Source organism: Metopolophium dirhodum, chromosome 7 (genome assembly GCF_019925205.1).
Source record: "Metopolophium dirhodum isolate CAU chromosome 7, ASM1992520v1, whole genome shotgun sequence".
Lineage (NCBI taxonomy): Eukaryota > Metazoa > Arthropoda > Insecta > Hemiptera > Aphididae > Metopolophium > Metopolophium dirhodum.
Window position 1 is genome coordinate 35,075,804 of NC_083566.1, and position 23,136 is coordinate 35,098,939.

The 23,136-nt window shown below is 30.4% G+C and overlaps 1 protein-coding gene across 1 annotated transcript; it reads left to right on the forward strand.

Moving 5' to 3' along the window:
- The first annotated feature begins 295 nt into the window (after positions 1-295).
- On the forward strand, positions 296-23,089 carry LOC132948447 (multiple inositol polyphosphate phosphatase 1-like). The gene is made up of 7 exons (XM_061018900.1): positions 296-594; positions 6,696-6,988; positions 8,307-8,426; positions 12,192-12,336; positions 17,969-18,069; positions 21,851-21,960; positions 22,657-23,089. The coding sequence occupies exons 1-7, from the start codon at positions 387-389 to the stop codon at positions 23,087-23,089; spliced, it is 1,410 nt and encodes a 469-aa protein (XP_060874883.1). The 5' UTR covers positions 296-386.
- Positions 23,090-23,136: the final 47 nt, after the last annotated feature.

Sequence of the window (23,136 nt, forward strand, 5' to 3'; positions counted from 1 at the left end):
TCAGACACTGCCCAGGCGTGAATATTTTACAATTCATGGGTAATATTTTTAATCGTACTCATAAAATTTCTGTCATGGTAATTATTGTCGCAACTCTATTTCTATAGGCGACTAAATTCGTGTTAAATCATTAGCCATATGTTTTTAACCCAAATAATAATTCATACAATGTGACTGCGCGAGCCTTTCGTCTGCACCTGCAGAAATGCGTCGAACCGAAAGAAAAAGAAGATGCGCCTATCGCATCCCCTCCCCCCACCGCCGACCAGCGTTGAACTACCCGCAGTGCAATAATGCAACAGCGGCGGCGGCGGCGGCGGCGGCGGCGGCTGCGAATCGCGTTGTCCACGGCGGCGCGCTCCGGCCCGGCGTTCAGTGTCGCGACAATGCTGGTCACGGGACGTGCGCTTGCGGTATCGGTGCTGTTGTCGGCGATGGCCGCGTCGGCGACCGCACTTGCCGCCGACTGGCAGCTCGGGCAACGGGCCGACTACGGCCGCGCGTGCTACCGGACCGTCCAAAATCCGTACATGTACTTCGGCACGAAGACCACTTACGGCGCGGTGGCCGGCAACGACTTGCAGACTCCGCCAGGTGTGTGTGCATAATATACCGGGGGACTTGTTATCCGACAGGACTTGGGCCGTTAAACATTACGATACACCGCGATATTGTACGTCTCGAACGATATCGGAGAAGACCGCCGAAACGCTTCCGTGGCCGGTCGATATCTGCGGATAGGTACTCATCGCAGCCGATGATTGAGTATGTAACGATATTATAATATGTACAGGGGACACTGTTATTGTTTCGGAAAATTTTCTCCGGTCAGAGAAATACAGGTGTAAAGGTGTTTTCAAAATGTAATTTATTTTGTCCAATGGCTTTTCGTCTCTTGATTAGTTTTGTATGAATAGAATCACTACAGCTGAAACTGTAGTCGGATACTTGGAGTAACAAAATGTTACCGTCGAAATGGTCATCGTATGACGTTATCTTGACGTGGCTAAAGTACATGCCATAAGGCATGACTTATATAATATGCATACTTCATTTCAGTGGCGTATTTCTAAAGGCAAGGAGGGTAATAAAAAAATCTTATAAAAATTAAATTTGTATTGTTTTTAATATAAAAAAAAATATAGATAATTTGTATTTTGTATACCTACTTTTATAATATGACCACGTATAAATACAATGCATATTGCTGAAATTAATAATATTACAAATATTTAACAAATTTTTATTATTACAATAATTTATTGACAACATCTTAATACATGTAAGGTAAATATTTTTAATGTCCGATCACGTGAAAGATCTTCCTAGGAGATTTTTTAATAAAAGCCGTCAGTGTTATCGTGAGTGAACATCGTGTAGTATAAAATATTAAATTATCTCCAACTTGGACGGCTTGCACTGTTGAAATCGGCATGAATGGTTACCGAGTAGCTGACGATTATCCCAAATATTATTATACATTCGTTTATTTTACATAATATTATCTGTGACGATTATCATTTATCATTATTCATTACTATGAAAAAATAGTTTATATAGTGTTTATACTTATCTACTGCCTATACCATCTATATATTAAGTACAGGATTGGGTAAGTTACTCGATTTATTGTAACTGGTTACAAGTTACAAGTTAATCAAAAACTATGTAACTAGTTACAAGTTACTAGCTACTTTTGTGTTGAGTAACTAGATACAAGTTACAGTTATGTGTAACTTAGTTACATTTAAAGTTAAAAGTTACATTGGTAAATGTATAAAAAATTATTTCCCGGCCAGGAGCTAGGTAAAATCACGTTATATGATCGTTATGTTAGGAAAAAGGATAGGAAGTACCATCTATAATCGTATACAACTACTGAATATCTAGAAACCAAAATTAACGAATAAAAAAAAAAAATCTTGACCATGTATTTTTAAACTGGTATTGTAGCAATAAGTGAGGAGCGTCCAACCTTGTACTAAATTTTCAAGCATTTTGACCTAACGAGAAAAATTTAATTTACATTTAAAAACTAAAAAAATTTAAAATTTAAAATGTCCGTAAGCAACTCGAAAAGATTCAAAATATTTTGAAAATTGTATCAAGTATAAAAAATGGTAAAATAAACATATAGCGTAAATTTCAAGTACTTATACAGTTATTACTTTCTTAGTTATTGAATAAAAACAAAATAAGATAAAAGTTATATGAGAATTTGTTAATCCCTAATTATATAGGTACCTACTATAGCTACTAGAATATATAGGTACAATAAACCTGCTTATACCTATACTTTTTCTTTATAGTCTATGAACGTACCGATAAAATTTATCTGGGTAGCTTCGTCTCCTCCTTTCCACCAGTGGAGCTGCATGAAATAGCAGTGAAAGTAGCACAGAGGTGATTTTTAAGATCGAGGATATATATAAAATAGATACATAGGTAAAATCATTATTTAAATATTTTAAGATATTATATTTAAACTATATGGGATTATGTCATATTGTGAGGAGAGAATTGAAAAGCTTCTGAATTAAAATTGGACCAGTCATTACAGATTGTCTTTTGCTCCTTAGTCCGACCTATTTTAGAGTATGGATCTGTTATTTGGGACCCTAAATTATCTATATAGACTCTTTAATGATAGAAAGGGTCCAACGGAAATTTCTATCATTTGTTGCTTTTGTAGGTACTAAAAGCACCCTGTCCTCCTTATGATTACGAACCTGTCCGTATAGCTTTAGGTTTATCTAGTCTCACTGATCGTAGACGCGTAGTGCTAATATTTAATTTTTAAAAAAGCTTTTATTTTACGTAATTTACTGCCCTATCCTACTCTCTCAAGTAAGTTTCAAAGTTCCACCACTTCCCACTAGATATACTCCTTCATATTTCATTTCATTTTCTTCTTCTAATTACTTAGTTAACTCCCATATTAACCATCTTTCAATCTTAATTTTGAGCGTGTTTTTGGTAGTGAATTGTGTCTAGTTGGTACTTTTCATAAGAATCATGGACAAAAAGCAACTTACCACTACAGATTATAATGTAAATATATATGCACACCATATGACATTTAAAAAATGAAAATATTTGGGATATTAACTTATAGTGTTTAAATAATACGATATTAAATTATATAATATATATAGATAAATATAGAGTAATATAGATCATATGGATGATGTTTTATATAATAGAAATAGATTTAGAGTATGGATGGTCAGGTTTTATTTATTTTAATAACAGTTCGTATTTACAATAAGGTTGGTTTTTACTTTTTGTATGGCATGATAATAATGGTAAGAACTAAGAATGATGATAATATAATGATATAAATTATTATATTATTATATTAATGAATAATAATATACCTATTGATATTTATAGTTAGTCCAGTATTTGTGTTTGATTGAAGAACTGAATGGTATTCCATTCATTGGTCGGATCTGGATCTAAAGTTTCAACAATAATATGACTTATTTGAAGTTCCTCTCTGTATTGTTCGTATTGTCTACATTAGAATATATTATGTTTGATTGATATAGAATAGTGACACATGATTGACATTCGGTAGGGTAGTTTTATTTATCATATATCCATGTGTTGGTCTGACATGCATATTTTTATCATGTACGTCTAATATTTAAACATGTACCTATAACATATTATTTAAAATATAAATATTACATTTTTAACACAATAATATGATACCTATGGTGCATATAATATCATATGTATCCACTTTACCTCTGTCACCGTTTAAAATTGTCCTAATAATAATATTTGCATATTATACTTTATGACAATAATATGACGAATATTTTTCCTCGAATGTATTTAAAGTTAAACTCCGTATACCTTTTTTAGATTCTGAGCAGAGCGACGAATGTATTAATTTTACAATGATGTGTTTTTTTGTTTATTTCGTCTGCCATCACAATATAGGTACTAGTCTTATATAGTTATATATAGGTACCCGTACGGGACATAATTTTATTTGTTTGCAGGCTAGAAATAAAATAGTTAAACATCACTGTTTTAAGTGTATTATTACGGTTTAATTTCTTAAAATATTCTAATTCTCATATTTATATTTATTTTGACAAACAGACGATTGAAAGCTATAAATAAAAAATACCAATAAACAATTTTACGTACAAAACACATGTTTTTATAGTCATCCCAAAAACAACAGAATAGGCGCTTTTAATAATACATTTATATACATAAGAATAACAACAGACGTTAAGTATTGACAAAGTTTTATTTAAAATATTATTATCTATTTATTACCTATAATGTTATAATATTTTTAATTTTATTTTTTTAAATTAATTTTGCATGAACTCAACTTATTCAACAGCTGGTTTTTAATACAATAATATTCACAGTATTATTTTTTTTTATTTACTTATTTTTTTTATTGATCGTGAAGCCCGGGCAATTATGGCCATTAGCTGTTTGTTTTTTGTTTTGTAGGGGAGGAACTGTAGGTTAGTAAACACGTGTGTTTTTGATTTGGCAGATTTTTTAGTGGGTACCCGTGGGTATATCTGCCATGCCCGGGTGGGGGGGATGGCGGCACTATTATCTCCGGACTTCACCCGAATAAAAATGCCGCCCGTAAACCGAGGTTTGAACCAGCGCCGGTGTGCATCACAACCGATGCCTAAGTCCGGTCGGCCACTCCGTCCCCTTCACAGTAGGTTATTCTTTATTAGTTATTAATACAATTATATAGGTACCTACTATATGCAGCATATTGTGTTGGATAAACATTACATTATTATTTACCAAGGTATTATAATATTGTTTTAAACGTTAAAGAATTAAACTTATTTTACAAATAATTATGTTTGAAAAAAAAAATAAATACCTATTTAAAATGTTTTAAATAAATGTAATTATTGTTTTTTCCAAAATGAAAAAATACAAATACCTTGTAAAATGTATACAATGTAACTTAATTGGAATCGCGACGGTAATCTACAAAATTTTACAATTTTATCGATAAAATCTAGAAAATAATATTTTATTATTCTTATTTGATCTCAATTCTGAATAATTATTAAAAAAAAATAATTTAAATCAACATTTTTTATTAAATTCCTAATATTATTACTTCTTGACGAATTTAATACTATATACGTTATCCTTTACTAGTTTATCAAATTATAATTTTCCTAATAATTATCTACACATTATATTATACTTTATGACAATAATGATGTGACGAATACTTTTTCCTCGAATGTATTTAATATTTATGTTCCATTACTTTCTATTATTTACCTATACCTACCTATATGTTTTCCTAAGAAATTCATTAGGACAATTAGTTATTGTTGACTAAAAAATATATACGTGATGACTCTATAGGTATAACTGTACAAGGTACACTGCACCTTTATGAAAGAATAATAATGAGGTATTGGAAATATAATGTTTGGCATGTTTTCCAATTTGTATTCAAACTGAACACTATATGCATTACAGCGCATAAATTCATCACTCGTCAATTATTACTAATTTATATTTGTCCGACTAACTGATGAAAAATGACTAATAAGCCACATAAAACCACAATAATGTTTTTAGATTGCAGTGTGTGTTTCACTGTTTTTGTACGGGGTGCAGTATGATTGTAGAAGCTTTACTGACACAATGGCATATAGTATATTTGCATAAATGTTTACCCCGAGCGATCTCGTGTATAAATATCATGACCGTTACATTTACCAAAATCCAATCACCGGTGGTTTTTTTCGTAATTCAAAATTCTGCGCGTAACTGATAGTGTTTTAGATCATGGTTTTAAGTTCACCTCCAACCTTGAGCCTAAGAAACACATTGAATATATACGCGCTGCAAGTCATTTAAATCGTTCGGCGATAATAATATCAGGTTGGCTAATGAACTAAATCTAAGTGTGTCCGGTAAGGTAAGTATAGGTACAATATTGTGCCCTTGTCCGCTTCATTTTTGAGTAAGGGCGTATTGTTAGGGGTCCTCATCATACTGCTAGGGATGTAAGGCAAGTTGAACGAGTCCAGAATAATTATTATTATTAAGTTTATTTAGTTATTATACGTTTTTATAGTTATGTTTTAAAAATGTCCTGTAGTCCACCTTTCTTTGTTGGCAAAGCGAAGACGAACTGCCGGTATTAGATTTGTCGAAGGACTGTTAAACGGAAAAGTTGAATCGACTGAGCTAATATATGCTTTAAGGTACCTCGGCGTTTCACTAGATCTACCGGTTACCACTCTTTTTTATGGCCCTCGTGCCACAACAAATTACTTAGTTAACAAACCGCTTAGAAGGTTAATGACGAACGCCAATGTGGACCCTCAGTTTTTAATAGCAAATTTTATTTTTTTCTCTTAAACTGTTGTATAATATACTTAATATTTTAATTTTATTTCGTTCGGTAATTGCTCTGCTATCAAATTTATTAAAGTTTTGTTTTTAAACTGAACAATTTCAAATTGTTTTAAAATTTCAAGAGATGAAATTCAATGTAATCGTCCCAATCCTCTTAAGTGGCTCTTCTCTTATACTTATGATATTGAAAGATAAAATCCTTGAAAGTATTACAAACAATACAATTAGCTACCTAATCATAAGAATGGAAAACAAAAAACATTATTAATGTATTATGTTTACGGCTGTCATAAACTTGATTACAGACTGCCGACCGATGCAAGTATGGCTGGTATCCAGGCATGGTACGCGGTATCCATCGCGAAAAAAGATCGAAGAACTAAAGAAGTTGAACGAACTTAAGACAATGATAACAGCTGAATCGACAATGTGCCCTGAAGATATCGTGGCCATCAAGAACTGGAATACAAATCTGACCAAAGACGACCATTATATGCTGCAGAGGCAGGGTGTCGAGGAACTTAAGTCACTGGGCGCTCGGCTCAAAAGACAATTCCCACAGATATTCAATAACCCATACACCGAAGCCAACTTCAAAGTACGTAGATATAACTTTAAAGTGTATATTATAATATCTCTATACATTGAGAAACCTTCCACGCTTGAAATTCAAAACCATCACTAAGTTCTAAAATCCTAATTTATTTATAAACAAATTATTAGACCATCCATTACGTATAGTATTCGTTATTCAAATCTAAATTACACGTGCTCGGATACTTCATATAGTTAGTGAGAAATCAACACTTTCCAGGACAGTGGCGTCATTCAGTTTTTATTGGACTAGGGCAATTATTTTCACTCAGATTCTCATAGCATATAGTGCCATAGTGGTTAAGGGTAAACTTCTTGAACTATAGCCTTTCAATGTCACAGAAAACTCCATGTAGCAACAATAAACTAGTTACTAAAATCCATGTATCTCCATTGATCACACTCTCTAATCCAATTAACCGGTCGCCGACTAAAACGTAATTAGCCAAGAAACCTTCTAAATTAATAGTAGAACAAAGTTATACTTAAATAAGTCCTGATTTTTAAAATTGCGTATGCACTCGACGTAGGTAGCTATGAATGCGCCTTTATTCACCAAATCGACTAATATTGTTTAGAAAAAACGATTTCACTAGTCATTAATAACCTAACCAGTAACCATACGGACATACGGTGAAATGGGTATAATTGATTATTTTCAGTTTTTTAGTATATTAATATGATAAGTGGTAACGGGTTAACCACACGGTTTACACGTTAACAGTGTAATAGTTCTACCTACTTTAATCTACCTTCTTCTTAGCACCCCCAAATTTTTGATAGCATCATCGAATTTGTGTTGACTCTATAATATTATGCCATAGGTATTTGGATACATTTATTTCTAAGACCTTATCGTTTTCATAATATAATAATAATAATAATACATAGGAATAACATATTAAAATATATGATAATATAATAACATATTAATAACATACTATCAGAATAATAATACAGATAATAATGTATTATGTCATAGGTAATTGCTTATATTAAGATTAATGCGAAGGTGTATACAATCATGGTGTACAAATGGAGGGGGTGTGGGGGCCAAGCCCCCTACTGATCACTTTAGTCGACACCCCCATAAACTAAACCCAATTAACGCCTATGTTACACCTACAACTTACTGTAAATCGGCACGGAATGATTTATCTAACGTTATAGTAACGCGTAATATATACTAATATGTAATAGTACCTAACAATTATTTATGTCACTTTATCACAATGCGAGAGTGTTACACTTTCACAGTTTTATAGTATGTTAAATTAATTATAATAAAATATAAATGTGGTTCGACCGTTTTATTTTTTCAGTTTCTGACTTCGCATAAACGACGTGCCAAAGACAGCGCCACCGTGTTTTACCAATCGGTGTTCAACCAAAACCCCGAAAATGAATTACCGATCGTCAACACGTCCGATGATAGATTCTATGTAAGTATATAGGAGATGCCCTGCAAAAATTATATTTAACAATACTGATTTTTAATATTAGTGCTAGCACAGTAAAAGGGGCTAGTAATCAATAAATTGTAGTATACAGACTACAGAGATTAGCTAGGTATATACTATAAATTAGATAAATAGATTAGGTCCAGGACGGTAGCGGATTTAACGGTCGGAAAATGACGATCAGGCACACATAAAGTACATGCAAGTTACTTTTTTTTACATTTTTACCACAAAAATGTAATTAATTTTATTTTGCACGCTGCAATATAATTTTCCATTGTAAGGTTATAGGTTTATAAAAACAAGAATTTCGTAATTATATTACTGATACATTTTGTACTTACACACAATTATTATTGTTACACCATTTTTTGGTGCACAGGGGGGGAGAGAGTTGTGTGCATACGAATTTCCTCCTACCTTAATCATAAATAAAAAGATTATTATATACACTAGTTGCTTCTAATGATTAGTTAATTCATAATTATATAAGAGTTGCTTTCCAAAAATGTAGGTACCTCATAATAGATGAAATTATATAAGTACCTACCTATACATAATAAAGGTACTTATTGTAATGATTATTATAAAACATATTTGATTCATAGTAACATAGATATATTTAATATAATAATTTTACACAATAATTTCATAATGATAAACATTAGTCTTATAGCTTCAGTTTTACTATGGTAAGCTTTTATTTTATGTTATTTTAAGTTGCTATAAGCCATAGGATATAGAATAATAATATCATTTTTAAACACATTTTCTAGATTTTTAGAAATATTTATATATACTACGATTAAAATACCCTCAGTCTTAGGTATATATGTTACATACAAAGTCCGGAATTGTACATTTCGCAATTTGTACAGTGATTTCTGTACACATTGCGAACTGTACAATGGTGCTGTACAAAGTAACTAGATTATACAAGTTACGCATTATACAATTCGCGATGTGTACAATAATTACTGTACAAATTGCGAAATGTAGATACAATCATTGTACAAATCACAAAGTTTAAAAACATATTATATAAATTACAATTTTTCGTATAAAAAAATATTATTATAAAACTACATATTACTGTACACAGTACATCTTGTGATATAAAATAAAATACGTGAATCTATAATAAGATATATATTGTCATCTCGTTTAGTCTTATGAGTTGTGTTTCCCACGTTATGTGGAATCTAACATATTAGTAAAGGTATAATGCAATAAAAATGATAAAGTTTATCTAAACGACTTTACGATACTGTCGTTGAGTCGTTCAGAAATATAATTTAAACAGATTTTAGTACGGACTAGTGCATTTTACTCGGAACTGCTGCAATATTTCAACTTATATTAGTGTGATTATAGTATTATAGAATCGGGCAAAATGAGTTGAAAAAAATATTAATTTAAAAAATTTGTTTGACGAAAAAATTAAAAATATTAATTTAAGTGTAAATTCAATGGCCAAAGCTAATGAAGAAAATTACAAAAAAATAATAAATGAGGTACTTGAAGCTAAACATCGGAAAAATAAGACTTCATTAGACTACAGACGTTTGAATCACTACGATATTATAAACGTAGGTGAAGTTAATAAATTGATTTTATTAGATAGATTTTTTTGGATAGATTTTAAATAGATCAGAAAATAATGAAGTTAAATACTATTTACATAATGATGAAATATATGATGTTCTTAAAAAAGATCAGGTATATCTATTTTTATATGATTTACTAATATGTAATATTTGTTAAAAAAATACTTTTAAGACATACTATATAGTTATCATATTGTAATTTATATAATATGTTTTTAAATTTTGTGATTTGTTCAATGATTGTACATTTCGCAATTTGTACAGTAATTATTATACACATCGTGAATTGTATAATGTAACTTGTACAGCACCATTGTACAATTCGAAATGTGTACAAAAATCACTGTACAAATTGCGAAATGTACAATTCCGAACTTTGTATATAAATATAACATATACATGAGACATGTGTACAAATAATACACATCTGTTAAAAATAATAATATAATTTGTCAATATAAAACATTTGGTAATATAATTACCGAGTCTATAAAAACACATTTGGTAAACAATATTGTAACAATGTAATAAAAATAATATATTGTCTTGCTACTTTTAGTTTACTATTATATTTTATTATTTATTATAAGATTGCTTATAAAGTTATAAGTTTATATTTATCACTATTATCAGTCAAATAGTCAATATTGTATATTTGTATGTGTTCAAAATTTGATATTATTTTATTTTCATTCGACTTTTTCATATAAGTATCAATGAAATCTATGTTGTTTCTAATTTGTATTCGTGCATGTGTTGATATGCTGAGAGCTAAAAACACGCTTATGTCCATGAATGAGAGAAAAAGGAATCTTTTATTGATATAAATGTACCTATCTACTAAATAGTGTGAAAATTTAAAGTCATACATTTCGAATTTGAAATTATTAATAATTTTGAGAAACTGTTTGAAAATGTATGAATTGTTTAGGAAGTACATGCTTATTGGGAGGCAACTAGTATACTAAAGCCCCTATAGACCCTTTTTGCTTACGATAAAATTTAGGGTACGTCGAGACTCGAGTGGCAACTCGTATATACTATATAATCGAGACTTTGGGAGGCAATTCGTATATACTATATAATCGAAACTCTGGACGGCAATTCGTATAAGAATTATCAACCTTTTTGATATCGGGAGACTAGTAAGCGCCTGAAAACTACCTATCGTAAAAAAATGAGACCATATTAAAAAAAGTCCTTCAATATTTACCTGGTACAATATATTATAAATTATAATTGTTTACATTACAATAAAAAATCCATACCTATCATTATATAATTGTTATACCCCATGCCTTACCAACTCTCGATTCAGTGACTTTTTGCACTTAAAGGGTACGCCACTGAAATCATCATTCGTGTAAACATAATAAACATTTAGGTCATGTAATGGAGGTGGAAAAATAAGGTCGGTGTATATCCACTTATTATTATAATAATTTACATACAAATATTATGAAATATTTATTAACTAGGTATTTCATAAGCTTGTATGCAGCTATACAACAGTATGTGGCGTGTGTCAAGTGTACATTTCATGTAAATGATTAATAGTTAACAAGTTAAAAATAAATACCGGGAAATGGCTATAATCATATCTTATTATAATTAAATTTAAGAGGATGTCAGCACTGTTTGTTTTTCTCTCTCTCACCCACGCGCAACATAGACAAAACGTATACCTACGCAGTCTGGGTAGAACTCATTTCATTTTGGTTTTAGAATAAAAACACCAATTATGAAATTTAAATATGAGTATATTTCGGTGTGCAAGACTGTGCGTTTTTTAAAAATAAAATATTTTTTAGAAAGTTACCGGTCGTTAGAAGTTACATGATGAAATGGTCGTTATTTCTAAACGATATATCGAGTGTTATATTCGGAATAATGAAAAAAACGCACAGTCTTGCTCTTCGAAATATTGTCATCTTTTCATATTAATATGGGTATTTTTACTCTAGAACCCGAACTGAGCGAGTCTACTCAGACTGCGTAAACCCGTTATATCTATGATGCGCGGGGTGAGAGAGATAAAACAACCATTGCGCTGACATCCTCTTATTAATTTCGGCACGTCACTTCGCAGCCAATGACGACGACTTAGGTAGGTATATTAAATAATAATTATGTGTAATAGCTGTACAAGTGCAAGCAGGTCGAAGACGACGACGACGACACAAAGGGACAAGGAGAAGTGAAAAAGTTCGAGGACGGCCCACTCGTGCGGTCCGTTGTGTCCAGGGTATCTATGGCGATGGGCCTTAAACAAAACCTCAGTTACGGTGAGTTTGTGTACGAGAGGTCAATATTTCACGCGTGAGCAAAAATAGTAATAATATGACATGACGCTTTTTACATTTTTGCAATTATTAATTTATTATTATTAGGAACTTAACGCGCGGCTGGCAACTCATCCAACCGTATAACCGTATAAGTATATAATATTAATAATATTATGTAATATGCATAAATATTTAACATACCTGCTACTTAGTATAGTATCCAATATATTATCCATTAACCGATTAACCTATTATAATATATTTGAATTATGTATAGCTTTTGCGTTGTCTCTATTCGTCGTTAATGAGTAATGACGACAAATAATAATAATAATTACAATATATTATTATTATATTATGGTACGTATTGTATTTTACATTTATACCAGTACTTACACAACTGACAATGTATATACACATCAAGAGGCTAGCGACCCCGGTGCGGTGTTTTCGTAAATCGTCCAACAGTGTAGTGCTGTAGGTACCTATGTTATGATGTGTACATGAAATTCGATTTCCTCGCCTCTACCGGAACATTGCAAATATGTATATCATATTAAAATATAATAGGTACTAGTTTTATTACCCGACTTCGCTCAGGTTAAAATTAATCTATCTTTCTATCGTTTTCCGTTTTGTTTCAGTTGAAATATATACCTAATACAAACATAATAAATTACAATGATTAATTTTATTATTTTCCACTTCTTAATTCTGGACATAGTTTTATGTAAACATAAAAAACTGGAGACTGATACAACAAATGCTTAAAAGACGACGTAAATCTAATATCGTTAAGATTGGTATTATTCTTTTTGTGTTCACATCAAAAATATGTTCAGAATTAAAAAAACAAATCTTGGCTGCAAATTTTAAAAGTAATCATTGTAAATGCGTTTATAGAAGTACCTACCTGTTTTGTTTGAAGATTTTTTTTTTAAATATATTAATAAACATTTTTATATGCCATATTTCCACCAATAATTATTGTACCTAGTAATATAAACTGTAACAATAATAGCAACTATTTTATTGTTTATAGATCACGTATGAATTTTGTTACTAAATATTCCAAATAGGCTATAGTAACCTTTAGGGGTTGAACAAATAAGCTATAAACACCAGTTGCGTTCCTAAGGGCCAAGGGGGTATGGGCTATTTATCCCCCATTATTCGAATATTCGATGAATCCTCTTATTTGTGTCTTTGGTATTACCACTACACTTAATTTAAATGTATTATTATAAATTTGTTATAACATCCCCCCTCCCTTTGAAAATCCCTGGACATGTCACTGATACACACCATATGCAGAGTCTCAAGGAATCTATTGATATAGCTTTTATTGAAAACAGTCCAACAGTATTTTGTCTTATGAGTATACACAGGACAAACCAACAAATAAACATTCATTTTTATTTATATAGATACCTGAAATATAATATCACGTGTTTTCAATTTTTATTAGGTACTTACTGAACTAACCGCCCACCGGCCACCGGATAATCACCGTAATTATATTCTATAACTACGCGACGCGAGGTCATTGGATTAATTAAACGAATATAATTGAACGGATTCGTTCGACTAATTATTTGATTAACTCCAATAATGGTTATAATATGCTAACCCCGCTCCCCGAACACGCAGATCCCTGTAAGCGTAGTATTGTTTTTAATAGCCATTTATTAAGTGTATTCGACTTAACTCTTCAGTTGTATGTACAATGCACAATAATAAATAACACTCACCGGTTTAAACAAACGTTTTTCAATTACCATAAGAACTTGGTCGTTCATTATATTAATAGCGACTCGTCAAATTCTTGCAACTATAAAACACATTAATCACGTACTCGGTGGCGAATTTAAGGACAAAGGCTCATAGTCCGTAAACATTACTAATGTCCCAATAAAATAATTACGGAGGTTTAAAGCAACATTTGCGTTTTTTAATAAATATTATGAGTTAAATTACTTTAATTATAATTAATTTATATAAGAATTAACTAAACGAATTAATTTGGTAGGTAGGTATCTGTCTACAAAATTCACAGTCATATTGTACATGACTACGAAGTTTTAGTTTAAGAGAAATATTCAAATTGAAAGAGACTTTTATACAGCAAAATTTAAAGATGAATAAAAATATTTATATTTACTTGGTTATAAGCTTGTAAAACTCACTGCTTTCTGTTCTTGTCATAGGTAAATTATCTGTCTTTGATAATATTCACAATCATAGACATTAATATATATATATTAAAATTTATTACGGGGCCTGGTGTGGCTTGGTGTTTAGCCTCAGTCACTAACGCTCAAGGGGAAGTTTAGGGGGTCATTCAAAATTCCTGAGCGCGCTTCTGAGTTCCCGGATGGGTGACTACAACCGTAAAATTCTAATGGGCTAATGCTAAAGATAAAAAAAAAAAAAATAATATATGTATATTTTAAGTTAATTGGTACTTTCTATTATTACTGTGGAAGATCCACCATGCACACATGACACACCATTCCTAAAATTATTAAATCGAATAATTTTCCATTTCGGTTTAGGTAATTTTAAAAACAATTATGAAGGGACAGGACTCACTCGGACAACGGTGTGAATGTCCATATTTTCTGTGTTAGATCCACCACTGCACGTTCTATGCGTACTACGTATAGCTGATGCCTGGTAAACTGTGCGCAGGCTTATAAGTTAGGTACTATTATATTATTACACACAGTCGTGTCAGACACACCCAGAAACCAGTGGTGGATAGGCACTTTTATTGTTATAGAGAATATGATTATATAAGGCTATACATCAGTATACATCACACCTGAAATTGCACAGATTACACACCACACAAAGCCGTTCATGAACCACAAAACGTATTGTTTCTACAGACAGACATCCTTCACAAAAATTCAAAGAAAAACTATTAACAAAATAACAATGGTGTGAAAAACAATATTTAGAAAAATGGGAAAAGAAATGTTTACTCTCCAAATAACAAGGGATGGATAACTTTTTTTATGGATTTTTTTTTTATTTAAAGCTTCTAGTATAAACTATGATTTTTTTATAGATTATAATATTTAAACGTTTTTGAAAAAAAAGAAAGTATGCTTTTATACCTTGGGGCCACCAACAGTCGGGAACCATAGGGAAAATCTTGTCCTCTGTCCCTATCGGCCTATTCACCTCCGGTTATATACTATAATATGGTACCTATTTAGTTATATTATACTATACATAATAAATGAATATTAGATTAATACAATGAATCATTTTAATGTATATAATAAAATACTACAATACAAAAATAATCTACCAAAAACCAGCTGTAGCAGTCATCGTAATCGTCACGCCAAAACGCTACAACGTTTCAGAAACTAAAAATGGTTTTACATTCTTAAACAATAATGATTTGTTAGAATAGTTTGGTCAATATAATATTATATTAACGAATACTTGTCTGTAGTGGGTCAACTGCTGTCAATGAGTATTGAAAACAAAAGTACTATTGTTCGTGTATATGTAGGTAACTTTTAGGGCGTTGCACTTTTCAATAATTATAGGTATCCTGCAGGTAGTGTTAAATGACGGGAACTAAAATATATAGAATTTTTTGGTTTTTATACGGTATACAGCCATACAGGTAATATCATTATTGATGCGATGTATTAATCTTATTGATTTATTGCGTTATATATGGTTTAGTAGTATGGGCCAAGGGGCTGAGCGCGTATTATGCATAAACTTAATGTTACAATAAATTCATTTTTGAGATTTATATTGAAAAAAAAACATATAGTTATCATGTTGTGGACTTATATTGGGTAGTTAATATATTTATAGTGTTCTTTTGTTTTGATAAAAATATTGATGCTTATAAACCTAAACATCACGATCACACTGTAAGATCAAAGCTTGGATATTTATATATTATATAATTTGTACTTATTTCGTAATTTATGATGATTCAATAAATATATTATTAAATATTAGGATGCGCTAGTATGCAAAGAAGTAGAACAGCTTGACATTGTTTTTGTACTTTCATTAATATTTCCATGTAAAGGTACACAAAAAATATTAAATATCATTACACATAATATTTTATTTACATACCCGAGTGGCCGCATTTGATATAATATCACTGAAAATATTCCAATAGTAGGAAAGAATTATTTATTATTTAACCAAGTCTCTATATATATAGGTAGTGTATTATATTATAGGGCAAGTATAAGTTCCCCCGCTAGACATAAGTACATAACAGGTAAAAATTAGTACATTACCCATGTGTATGCATAGCATACGTGAGTTTGGAAAAAAACTTCAGCTATATAGTAGAACCTAACCATTTGCAGGACAAGGTTAGCCAACCCCATATAGTCGAGGGCGAATGAAGAAGAGAAAAAGAAAAAGAAGGAAATATACAAACACTGAAACACGATTCCACACATTTCATATTATTATACAATATATACTTGATTTGTGATTCCAATAATGATTTAATATGAAACGTTGCCGAAACATTCGTTTACTCTTTTTATTATAATAATATGTGTATAAATATATAAGAATTAATTAGTATACTTAGTTGTATACGTGAACTAACCATTTTTATCGAAAAGAACGCTTAATGGTGTCAATGTAGCAGTATTATACAGACTAAACGTATTACAGGGTAGGCAGTGTTCGGATTAGATAAGTATTTTTTTATCTTGATAAAGATAAAGATAATGGAACTCAAATGTATCTAGATAAAAAAAGATACAATTTTTTTTTAAATGGGTTTTAAATTTAGATATATTTTAGTTGGGCACTAGGAACATAATAACAATAATGATATAAATAAAAATAATTACATTATTTATAAACCATATACTTGGTTTGAGAATCTATATAAATATTTAAAATGCGTTTGTACAATTTCGCGATTTTTATCAATAAAAAATGTATCTAGATGAATTTATTAAGGTTAGTAAAAAAAATTATCTAAGATGAACGTTTAGATATCTTGTAACTATTTATCTAGATAAGATAAAATATGAACAAATAATTATCTAGATATTCATTTAGATCAGTCCGAACACTGTAGGTAGGTACCATTAGAAATGTAATACATTACTTTTTTAGATATAGGATGATGTATAGTATGTATATTTTAGTTTGTATATTATAAACCTACCTAGTAATACAAAATTAAAACTATAAACACAAAGATAAATTAATTAATTTTAAAAAATGTATACCTAGTCATTTGATATCATGAAATATGTTTGTTATAGACCTATATATGAATCAACAATTTGTTGACCATACATTTTATTTATAAGGATACGCGTAAACACTACATACTAGAAAAAACTTAAATTAGTCCCCAGTGTGAGACGCAACAGATAGAACAGAAAATGTAGAAGTTGAATAACCATTATTTTACTTGTTGATAGCGATCTTTTAATTGAGATAATAATATGTACAAACCAAACTCAAATATTTCCAAAATTACGATTTTTTTTTTAAATTTAAAAATAAAGTTATATTATGTTACACGATAGCGTCACTATTAATATGTGCAACGCGTAGTATTGTATAATATAAGTATAATAAAATTGTTTTCTGCTCTTTTTTTTAGAAAATGTTTCACTGATGTTGGAATCGTGCAAGTATGAGAAAGCTTGGTACATACAGTCGCGACCAGCATGGTGTGCCGTGTTCACGCAGTACGATTTCGAAGTACGTTTACAGTATACAAATGATACAATTATTAATTATTATTCGGTATAATCGGTGTACTATTAATTATAGCGGGTGCACGTCATATTTATGTACTGATAGTACCTACCTATTACTTACTCAGTTACTCAACCTTTTAACAAATGCATCCTTCACACGTCTACTTAGAACTCTTCAAATGTGGTTTTTTTGTTTGCGCGTATTCATCTCCACCATTCCGCTTTCAATGTCCGATCTATTAATGGTGGGTGGAGCATCGTTAATTTTAATATGATATATATATTTTTGGATAATTCTCCATAAACTTTAATTGTTTGTGTATTTGCATATAGTTCATGGGGTGGCTAAACCTCGTTTGATTCAGATCTACTGAGAATATAATTTATAGGTATCTTTTCTTTGATGAAGATCGACTAATGTGAACAAAAAAATATTTTATATTAATATTTATCACAAAAGTTAATAATAAACATAAAAAATGTAAAGTCATCTATAAAATGGATGCGTTTCACATTATATTTCTAAATAATTTCAAAACGTATAAACATTTTAATGTTGATGTAGAAGCGTGTCATTGCATATCATGACCAGTTAATTCTAATCTAGGTGGTAATTAGTATAGTTTCTAACTATTAAACGAAGACGCTGCTCTAAATTTTTATCAGAAAGTATAGCTCGGTATTCAGCTGCTTTTATAACTTTAATGTGAGAAAATGCCATTTCACACATACAGATCAATCCGAAATATTATGCATTTAACAGCTTTATCTGATAAATGTCTAAATGTATAATAATAATTGATAAATTCTAACAAGGGGCCAAGGAGATCCACTATGAAATCATTTATGATCGACCGTTTGCCGCCCCTGGATATACGAATTACGAACCATCTTTAGTTTGTATACCTGTATAATTCTTCTGTAGGTATGTCTGTACTCCACTGAACTTCCCCTAAACGGCTAAACCAATTTTTATGAAATTTTTTTGTTTGAGTGGGTCCCTGGATGGTTTAGATTCACAATTGGACATAGTATAGGTCCAACCCAGAGAGGGACTGAAACAAGAATTTTGAGATTTACTGTGGAAATTGATAATTTTTTCAAGGGAGAAGACAAAAATGGATTTTGGTTCTAAGTTAATATAGACTCAAAAACTACTCCAATAAAAGTTATATCAATAGAATCCTTGAGACTTGGAGTGTTTGTAGCTAATAATTTCAACTTCTGTAAGCAGCTAAAGAGTAACTCACCCAAGGTATTTTTTCAGCTTGCAAAAAAATAATTTTTTTTTTAATCTAAATTATTACTATTGGTATATTATTATTATTTTTTTCATTGAGCTTAAGCCCGGAAACTATGGCCATTAGTTGTTTTGTTTGTAGTAGGGACAAGGGAGGTTGGTTAGTTAAAAACATTGCTATGTTTTAGTGTTTTATGGACATTTTACGTCATAAGATTTATCGACATTATGACCAAAATACGCACGAGTTAGGACGGCGCTCTGTATAGGCAATTTAGGGTCATCCTATTATAGTTTTATTGAAAGGATTCGGTACCGTGATTTTCTGTCTTTACCTAACACACTCGCGACATAGGATTTTAGACGGGTTATTTGCCAAACATACCAATTGATCTAATGAAGCAATAAGAATTCTAAAAAACGATTTGAATTTGTCGTCAAGTCTACTTGAAATTGACTTTCCCACATTTTTGATTTTAACTTCTCCAAAAATTGAAATACGTCAATTTTTTAATTACTCTTTTTAATATAACGATTTTGAGAATTGGGTTATAATATAAAAAATGCAAGGAAGTTGATTTCAAGTAGACTTGACGAAAAATTCAAATCTGTTTTTAGAATTTTTATCGCTTCATTAGATCATTTGGTATATTTGACAAAAAAACACGTCTAAACTATACTATGTCACGCGTGTGTTAGACAAAGACAAAAAAATTAACGGGTGGAATCCCCTTAATAATAATTTAGTCAGCGGATGTAGAATGTAGATAATAACTATTGTAAATCTACAGCAGCCGTGATTCAGTCATTTAAAATATTAACAAATATATCCATTACCTTAAAATAGACAAAATTATAACTTATAATCCGACCGAAGACCTAGTCTTTACAAAATTTACGTAAGGTTTATAAACCCACAAGATTTGTTAAGCCAAATAACATTCCTCTATGGCTCTATGTTAGGGTGGAATGAAAAAATGAATCTTAAATATAAACTTTCTAATAGTTTCAGGGGAAATATGTGTTTGGGTCCCTATATGCTATATATAATTTTAATATGCTTAGGATTAGATTAAGAAGTCCCACAAGGCATATGAAATGTATAGTACAATTGTTTTGCTTGGTTTATTGGGTTATTCTATTTACGAGTTGCCCTATCTTATCTTAATGTGACATGTCATCATTAATTCAATAGATAAATTCGATTTTACATTCAGTATCGCTGTATATTCGTATATGGAGTCGTGTGAAGTTTATTGTTTTTGAGTTTGTTTGTTAAATATTTGTTCAAGATGGCTTGTGTTTTGTCCAGGTAAAAATATAAATGTTTAATTTTTGGAGATGCTAAAGATGTAAAAATGTACTTCCAACTTTTGAAGATGTTATGCAAAATTATTTGTATGTGCAAGTGAAACATATACTAAAACCCTCTAAAGAACCTAGTGTAAGGTCTATAACAGAAATTGTAGCAGTTGATTTAGAAAAGGTATAACTAAAACTTAAAAGCATCAATTCTAGTAGTATCTCAAACACGTGATGCAAATGATAAAAACGTACCATGATACATTTTGGAATATACTGAAGTCAGCCAAGAGTAGAATAGGTAATGAAACTTTAAAAAAAAAATTAGAAATGAAGCAAAATGAATCAAAAAACAGTCTTTTTGATATTGCGGCATATGAATGTGTTGAGTTTATTTTATGTAATTGTGAAGATCTCGAAAAGTTCCAACTATCAAGGAGGTATTAATTATAGATCAAATAAGTCTACGACTAAAAATAGTTTATGTACCTAATACCTATGCATATAACATTTACACCAGAAAGATATCCAAAAATCGCTCCCAAATCAATCAGTTTAACACTACTCTTCTCAACTTGTATAGTATTGTAATTTGTAAGGGCCATTATATTTTAAAATAAGACTAAAAGATTTTAATTTTTATCTGACAATGCCCGTGAAACATTTTTAATTTTTGAATGGTGGCCTCAGAATTTGAAAAGGTTACCAACTACTGTTCTAGGTCCTTAGGCCCCTACACATTTATTTGATTAATAATTAACACTGATATCCTAATGGATTGCATCCAATATTCTAATGGTCCTTACTGCATTGTATCACTCGGCACTCCACGGTCCACAGTATTATATTAGAGAATATATAATTTTTTTTTTTATTTTTATTAATTTAATTATAAGATGTCCCTAGCCTAGGCTATCTACATCTATGGATATAATATTATACACAGATTTGAGTTTTGACTATTTTAACATGATAAAATAATATTAATGGTGTTTATACAATAAGAAGATAACAATAGTAATTATTTGTAAATAATAATATAAATGTCTGTTAACATAATAATGTTGGATTTTTATCTTACTATCTAAGTATGAATAGTTAACTAAGAAGGTCGTGAGTACGGCCATGTTTTAGTCGGCCTTGAATAGAATAAATAATAATATATATGTTATAATACAACCCTTCACCACTATCGGGGTAATCTTAATTTTGTTGACAATAATGTTTTTTTTTTCTTAAGATCCTTGAATACGTAGATGATCTCAAATATTACTATGACAATGGGTATGGAAATCCCATTGGAGAGAGCATGGGATGCCCTATTGTGAAGGACTTGATAGACAATTTCAAGTATGAGTTGTTTTATAATAAATTAATAACATACCTGTTGTATTAAGCATACAATTTAAATCTTATAGGGTAAAGGTATGTTTCCTAAATTTATCAAAGATAAAAATTATTAAAATTATAAACTATATCAAGAAAACATTTATGTAATATGTAACAAAATATACAACTAAGTCTAGTCAGTAAATTTTAGTAGACTAAAATCATTTACGTAGCAACATAGAAAAATAAGTTAAGCTAAAGCTTATAAAAATAGGAGTGGATGAAAGAGAGAAGAGTCTACAGATACAACAAAGTAGGTTGTAGGTACAGCAACAAAATAAAACACACAATATTAACATATAATACTATATTACTGTTTTGTTCTATAAAAAAAAAGGTTAACCTAACCTAATCTAACTTTTTTTTTTTTTATAGTAACCATGTCAAGAGATCACAAACTAGTTTACAATGTTGCTAATGCTACATAATTGTTTTTAGTCTACTAAAACTAACTCACTAGACTTAATTATAAAATATATTGTAACATATCACTACATAAATATCGTTTTAACCTAGATTTTAAATCTAATGATGTTCATGTACTAAAAAAAAAGCAACATACCCATACCCTAACTTAATAAAACTTATGCTAAATACAACACAACATTAACATAAAAAAAAATAATATAATTACAATGTAGTTTGTTAATTTTATAGGAACATTTCCAGAGGGAAACAAGGACCATTAGGAATATTTTACTTTGGACACTCACCTAATGTTTTGAGCGTGGTTGCCAGGTTGGGCATCGGAAAAGATAATATTCCATTACTGAGTACAAACTTTGAACAGATGAAAACTAGAAAATGGAGGACATCATTCATAGATCCATTTGCATCAAATGTAATAGCAGTGTTTTACAAATGTAGGGATGGAAATAAAGCCATGATTTTACTCAACGAACATGGCATACCGATGGGTAAAGATGAGTGTCGAACCTGTCCATGGGAACCAATTGAAGCACAATTTAATGCAATAACCTCTAATAACCAAACATGCAACTTAAATATGTGTAAGAACTGTGCAGCATTATCCTCATTCAATTTAGTCATAGTCATATTTGCATACCTAATACACTTACTGTATATTTAGAAAATATTTTTACTTTTATCGCATTATACAAAATTGAACATAAATGT